This window comes from Malania oleifera, chromosome 2, assembly GCF_029873635.1.
Source record: "Malania oleifera isolate guangnan ecotype guangnan chromosome 2, ASM2987363v1, whole genome shotgun sequence".
NCBI classification, from domain to species: domain Eukaryota; kingdom Viridiplantae; phylum Streptophyta; class Magnoliopsida; order Santalales; family Ximeniaceae; genus Malania; species Malania oleifera.
This window is the reverse complement of record NC_080418.1, coordinates 8064816-8072004: the sequence shown is the minus strand read 5'-3', so window position 1 is coordinate 8072004 and position 7189 is coordinate 8064816. Positions and strand designations below refer to the sequence as shown.

At 29.7% G+C, this 7189-nt stretch overlaps 1 protein-coding gene across 1 annotated transcript; it reads right to left on the bottom strand.

Annotated features, from left to right (window-relative positions):
- Nucleotides 1-381: 381 nt before the first annotated feature.
- LOC131147721 (probable xyloglucan endotransglucosylase/hydrolase protein 23) lies at nucleotides 382-3367 on the bottom strand. The gene is made up of 3 exons (XM_058097256.1): nucleotides 3015-3367; nucleotides 1957-2149; nucleotides 382-949 (listed from the first exon to the last, which is right to left on the bottom strand). Exons 1-3 carry the CDS (start codon nucleotides 3286-3288, stop codon nucleotides 547-549), a joined length of 870 nt encoding a protein of 289 aa, XP_057953239.1. The 5' UTR covers nucleotides 3289-3367; the 3' UTR covers nucleotides 382-546.
- Between the last annotated feature and the right edge of the window lie 3822 nt (nucleotides 3368-7189).

Here is a 7189-nt window from a genome sequence, read left to right as displayed (position 1 = left end):
ATTATTAATGACTAATTTTTCTTAATTTATAATCATATTACTATTAAGGTTCTTTGTTTTTGGCTAAAGAATTCTTTTTTAATAGGTCAAGACTTTGGCTACATAACGAGAGATATAACCCTATCTTTCATTTCATATCTCTTTCATCTCCTTCAAGGTTAAAATCGCATACTCCTAACACAGAAAACTTAAATTCTAACCAATGAATGTCTCCTAAGATATGATCAAAGATACAAATACTAAATAACAATATGTTTGTGAAAAGTTGATTTTTTTTTTTTTTCATATTCTTTGTTTAACAGTTTCTAAACAAATTTACAATAATAATTAGAATGGTTTTTAGATGAGTTTGGAGGGTAAATAGAGAGTGTGGCTCTGCCATAGTGAAGAAATACATTTTATTCAAAATATAAAAAGCGACCAATTACAATTCTAAAAAGTAAAAAAAGAAAATTAAAATGCATTAACTATAACACTTAACAGTATATATATGATATATCCTACAATTCTATTTAAGTAATTGTATGGATTTTTACTTTCTCACGGTTAGTTGATGAGAGCGCATTCTGGGGGAAAGCCACCAGGAAAACGCTTTTTGTCTGTACAATAATTATACACCATGTAATTTTGCTGCACCCACTTGAGTTTGGCTTGGCCACCGGAGTCCAACTCTTGAGAAAACCATGCGCGGCGAGTAGAGTTGGACTTGGGCGAGTCGCAAGATGATTTTCCGGCGGACCAAACACAGGCATTGTCGTTCTTGAAGTTTCGGAAAGAAGCGGTGAAGGGGGCTTTGCTCCAATCTGTCTTGACGAGGCCGCCCCTGGTGGCCCAATCGTCGGCGTTCCAAAGACTGCCATACACCCTCATGGGTTGCCTCTTTGGATATGAAATGCGTCGCGACTCCAAGTTCTTGAACACCCTAATGGGCGTGCCATCAACGTAGAATCTGTACGTTAAAATTGATGAAATGCATAGTATAAGTACATAATTTATAGGCAAAAGATATTAACTTTTCTTTGATATTTGATAAAAAGACAGGGATCTCCTTTGAGATTTTAAAAATTTTAGGGACATCCCTTGAAGTTTTGAAAATCTTAAGGATCTCCCCTTAGATTTATTAAAAAGCACCGGTATAATCGAAAAGAGACCCTAGTACTAAATTCGGCATTAACTAATGCAAGACAAAAAATTTAGAAGACATCGAGGGATTAATGGAAAAAAAGTAACCTTTGTTAATTAAAGTATGGGGGTTAGCACTCCAATCTTTAGCCCTAAGCAATCTATTCAAAATGTAACTCATGCGATACATTAATAGGAAAATCAACAAAATATCTCAAATGTTTTTTAAAAAAAAATTCAAAAAATATAAGACATCTAATCTCATTTCATTCTCACTCATTCCTTTATTGTTGTAATTATATACAATCCTTACCCCCAGAGTGTGTTCAGGTGGTAGTGCGGGTTGCGGGAGTGCCTTTCACAAGGTTAGGTGTTCAAACCCTCCCGGGTTCGTTTCCGTTCCTGGACTCCTAAATTTACTCTCCTTTTAGAGTTGTGGGGTCAGCTTCAAGGGGCGCAGGATTAGTCACGTGGACTGTAAAATGGACACATGGAAACTCGATGCGTTATCCAAAAAAAAAAAAAAATTATAGACAATCCTTTCAGAATTCCCTAACTAGACATTAGAGCGAACCCTGAAATACACCCCAGATCCTTTAAGTCTTTTTTTCTTACTCCTAGCAAGTAATCAAAGTCGTGATTAATCCAAATTCTTCCGAATAAATTTTGGTAACAACAGACATAGACGTTCTCTTATATTTTATAAAAAGACAAGTATTTTAAAAAAAAATTTGTGTCCTTTTATAAATTTTAGGATTAGTTTATAACATTTTGTTGTTGTTGTTGTATATATATATATGGAGCAGTAGATCATAATTAAATTAGAGTACTTACATGATGGTTTGGGGATTCCAGAGAATGGAGTAGGTGTGAAAATTCGCAGTTGGGTCAAACCACAAGTAGAATTGCTGCTCTCTGTTGCCTTGGCCTTGAGTGTATATATTTGTGTGGACAATATAAGGGTCGCCACTCAAGTTCCCCAAGAACTCTAAATCTATCTCATCATGGGCTGACCCTTGTGAGATAACTGATATATATTATTGCACCACAAATCACGACACAATCGAGTTTAGTAATTTATCCTTAGTACTTCAAATAAAATTTTGCAATAATATTAAAAAAGTTATTAAATTAGGTTATATCTAACTAAATTATATTTTAGACAATCAAACTGTATTCTTAAATTCTAGATAAGTGATAAAATATTTTTGGTTAATTTTTATTTATTTTTTAAATTTTTAAGTATAATTTTAAGTGTGACTGGGTGTAAATTCAAGACTCTCTTAATTAAAATGTAAAAATTCGAGTCTTGACAAGTTAAGATTCTCCATTTGAAATAAGTAAAGAAGAGTAAAGAGCTAGACTTGTAAATTAGGCAACTATCTAAAAAGTCCCGAACACAATTGTTTCAATATATATATATATATATATATATATATATATATATATATTTTCAAGTGACTTTAATATAATTAATTTGATTCAAATATATCTTTATTAGCTAAAAAATATTTTAGAATTTAAAAATTAAATAAGCTTTAAAATGCATGTCTCTAAGTTAAAATAGTCTTTTTTTTTTTAAAAAAAATATTTAGACTCCATTTTGAATTCATAAAACACTAAATAAAGAAAGGAAAAAAAATATTAAGAAATTCATATATTTACATTTGCTACCAATAAAATAAAAAATATATATATTCCAAGTTTGCGAATATTTTGATTTTATACATCACTAATATTTAACTCTTTTATATTTTTAATCAATTAAAATAAGTTTTTATTTTTAATAATATTTAATGTAAAAAACTAAAAAATTTAAAAAAAAATTCTCCTTTTTCTTTGCCGTCCTTCCCCCATGTAAAATCTTCATCCCAACACATCCTTAAGATTACTTACATAATAGGTAGTGACAGTGCCGGCGGAGTTTCCGGGGATGAGTTTGAGCTGCATGTCGATCTTTCCGAACAGATACTCCGCCTTTGACTGGAAGCCGGAGCCGGAAGCTCTGTCCAGGGACAGCGTCAGCAAGTTCCCGTTATCCGCAATTCTCCCCCGGCCATCCCCCCACGTGATCTCCACGTCGCTGCTAAACTTGCCGCCAAACACACCCCAAGCGAGCCACATCATCAGTATCGCCACCACCGCCGCTCCGTTGGAAGAACCCATCCGAGCACTGTTTGGTAACGGGCGGAGTACAACTCTTGATGCGAACAACGACAGCCTATTATGAACAAAATGAACAGCGTAGGACCTTCTCGCTTTCGATGTACGAGGATGTCTGGACGTGGGTCGCGTATATATAGGGGTGTTCGGTTAGGTGTTTACAGCTGGATATCTGGCGTGGGCCCAATTCTCCATTGACACAGTCCCTATTGGATGATTGTTAATTTGACGTGGCGAGCTCTGAAGTTGAAACGTGGCCCACTGCGCGCACGATCGACGACCAGCGATCGTCCTACTTGCAACGTAAAGCTTCCACTCAGGCACACGGTTTCAGGAGGTGGCATATGGTGAATATTTTATTTTATTTATTTTTGAAACTTGGGGCTAAGGGCGCGTTTGGGGGCTCAGTGGTGTCTAGTAAGTTTTAGGGGGTCAACCCTTTTTCATTAATCTTTCTGCCTGCACTGGATATGATATGGGTTGGTGGCTCAGTGGTGTCTAGTTAGTCAACCCATTTTCATTCTATCATCTGGCCTCCACTAGACCAATGACTTGTCATCAAAATAATTTTAAGTAAATTAAATTTAAAATTATATTAATTTTGAATAAAATGTAAAATATAATTATATTAAAATTGATTTAAAATTATTTAAATCTAAATTTAAAATCTAAAATTTATATTTCTAGACACAATAAAAATTAATTTGGGTGGAATTTCTTTTCCTAAATACTAGAAAGTCCTAGTGGGTGCTTATTTATTTATTTTATTTTTTAAAATTTTCTTTGGTAATGTCAGTATGTGTTTGGTTCTTGCAGAATATTTTTATTTTTCCTTTGTCTTTTTTTCATTTGTGAAGTTAGTCAATCATTTACTCATTTTCTTTACGCATGTTTTCTATTAAATTTTAATTCTATTTCATGTTATTCCATTTTATTTCGTAAACCAAGTATGAATAAAAATATAATAAAATTACATATAAATATTTTTTTTTAAATCTGGGAAATTATTTGTGGTACGTAGTCCATCTAACAGGAAATAGGATATAAATAGGTGTTTTTAGATTTAAATTTAAGAATAAACATTCTTAAATTTTTGCATTGTTATTAGTTTTATGATAACAAGATAATATTTTTCCTTTTTAGGTCACTAAAAATTTATGTTATAATTGTTGTATTTTTATGAAGATATTTAATTTGTGAATATATATACTTTTGTCACTAATTTCTTCCTTTGTGTATTTATTTTATAATATACACCATTTGTTTATCATTGGGAAAAAAAATTAAGGTAATATTTTATTATTTTTGCAATGATATTAATGGTGAATACTATCACTGTTACTTTTTAAAATTTTTCGCTGCTAGATTTTGTCAATATAATTTGTTTTTATTATACTTCAAAAAATGTATATGTTTAAAATAAAGTTCTGCTACTATCCTTTAGTTTGAAAAAAGTGAGTAATTATTGAGTTATTTTAGAAATTAAAAAATATCAAACTAAAACAACAGTCAAATTGAGAGATTTATTTTTATTGGGAGTCAAATAGAGTAGAAAGGAATGCAAAAAATCAAGTGAAAAAAAATTCAATTCTCTATTGAAAATTTTTAGTTCTTTTTTTTTTTTTTATAACAATATTGTAATATAGTTATGTAGTGTTAAATATACCCATTTTAAAAAAATAATAATAATTTTAGTTCTAATGCAAAAAATTTTGTTTCTAAAAGAATGTTTCTATACAAAAATTATTAATATATTTATTATATATATATATATATGTATAATGTAGTTATTTATGCTTGTCGCATGTGAATTTTCAATAATTTCTATTTAGTGAAATATGTAATGTTGGGCACATGTAACGTTTCACACAACTAATTTATTCCTGTTTCATAGTAATTGAATTGTAGTTTTTTTTTTTTTTATTACATAGAAACTTCAGCCACTAATGAGTCTTTCGGATCCCCTGGTGCGGCACCAAACGTATAAATTAACGTCCTCCGCTCTCAGGTCTCGCTAATAAAGGCAAAGTCTGGATGCGGATACGGCTTATGTGCATCAGTTAATTGAATTGTAGTTTCTTTACAAAAAAAAAAACATTTGTAAGTTATCTAATGTGGACTATTTACTCCATTATCATTTTTATCTTTTCATTGTTAATTCCAACTAAAGAGTAAAAATGTAAAAGAAACTTTTGAACTTTTCCTTTGCTAAACCAGATATAAAAATGTGTCTAATTTAGTCACGCTAATTTAAATAAAATTAAGAGCTATCACCAAACACTCTAATGCCTAACAATTTCACTTATTTTGCAAACCAATTTAAATATTAACACAATTTAAAAATTATTTTGATCAAACAAAACCCTCTTTACTTTCAAAAGATAAAGATATTTGTATGCCGAAAATGATTTTTACCATTTGTTTAGTTAAGCAAACGCCATAAACTTATTTCAAAAGATTATAAGTCTTTCTTATCTTCAATGTGCATTTTCTTTATCTCCTTTAATAAAGTCTTTTCTTTCTTTCTTTTTATGAAAAAAGAAGAAAAAAGGGGGAAAAAATTTGAGGCTTACTTACGAGCTTTCTTTTAATATAAAACTCAATGAAAACGCCATTAAGGTGTTGCTTAAAGTCATGGCTCATGAGATTTGGGAGTCCAAGTATTAATTTAGAACTTTAAATGTAAAGTCATATATGATTAAATGCTCTTACTAAATGTATGACAGAACTTGTGATTTTATTTTTGACTAAAAATTTAAATTTTTTTTATAAAGTATATAAAAATTTAACTAAATTAATTTTAATTCAAGTTCAATAGTAATAATTTAAAAACTTTGAAGCTATATTTATATGGATTAAGCCCAATTTTGGCTCCATATTAGGTAGTAGCTAAATTTCTTATATATTTATATGGATTGATTTTGTCTTAACATTATCTTAGTGATTCGTATTGTATTTGTGAAAATATAACTTTGTTTAAAATTTTTAATTTTTCAAATAATTACAAGAATACGACTTCATTTTTAAGTTTTTTAAATTTGTACTGAAAAGTTAAAAAATATCTATTTAATATTTTTAATTTTTTATATAAATATTTGAAAAACTTAAAAACGGCATAACCTTTTTTAGTTATTTAAAAATCTAAAAATAAAAAATAAAAACATTTTCCACATCTAAACACAACAAGCCCTAAACTATTCCTTATTTACCCTTGCCTCCTAGCATCAAATAAACAATTGTTTGTAATTAAATTATTATTTTTAAATTTTTATAAAATAGACAAATTTTAAGGCTTTCTTATTTGTGTATTTTCTTTATCTCCTTTAATGAAGTCTTTTCTTTTTCATTAAAAAAGAAAAAGAGGAAAAGTGAGATTTTGAGACTTAGTTACAGACTTCTCTTACGACATCACTCAATAAAATTGTCGGCGTTGCTTAAAGTCAAGATTTATGAGATTTTTGAATCAAAGTATTCATTTAGAACTTTAAATATGGAGTAATAGAGGATTATATGATCTTATTATTGTATGAATGGACTTCTAATTTTACTTTTGACCTAAAATTTAATTTTTTGGATGAAGTTCAAAATTTAACTAAATTAATTTGGTGGGAAATTATTAGCTAATGAAATGTCAGCACGTGCCGAACATGTATTTAAGAAACATACAATTTTATCGAATGAGGGAGAAAAGTCCATCAAAGGGTTAAGATCTTTGTTTTGACCAACCCAAATCCACTTGCCAAGCTCAAACCTGAAAGACCGCAATCCTAACTCAAAGTTAAAAGGATATACCTACCTAATTAAACTAATTGACCCAAACATGATATGATATATTTTTAAAAAATTGGGCACCCATTTGATCAATGAACAGATTACTCTAAAATCTTTTAGGTCAAGAAATGTA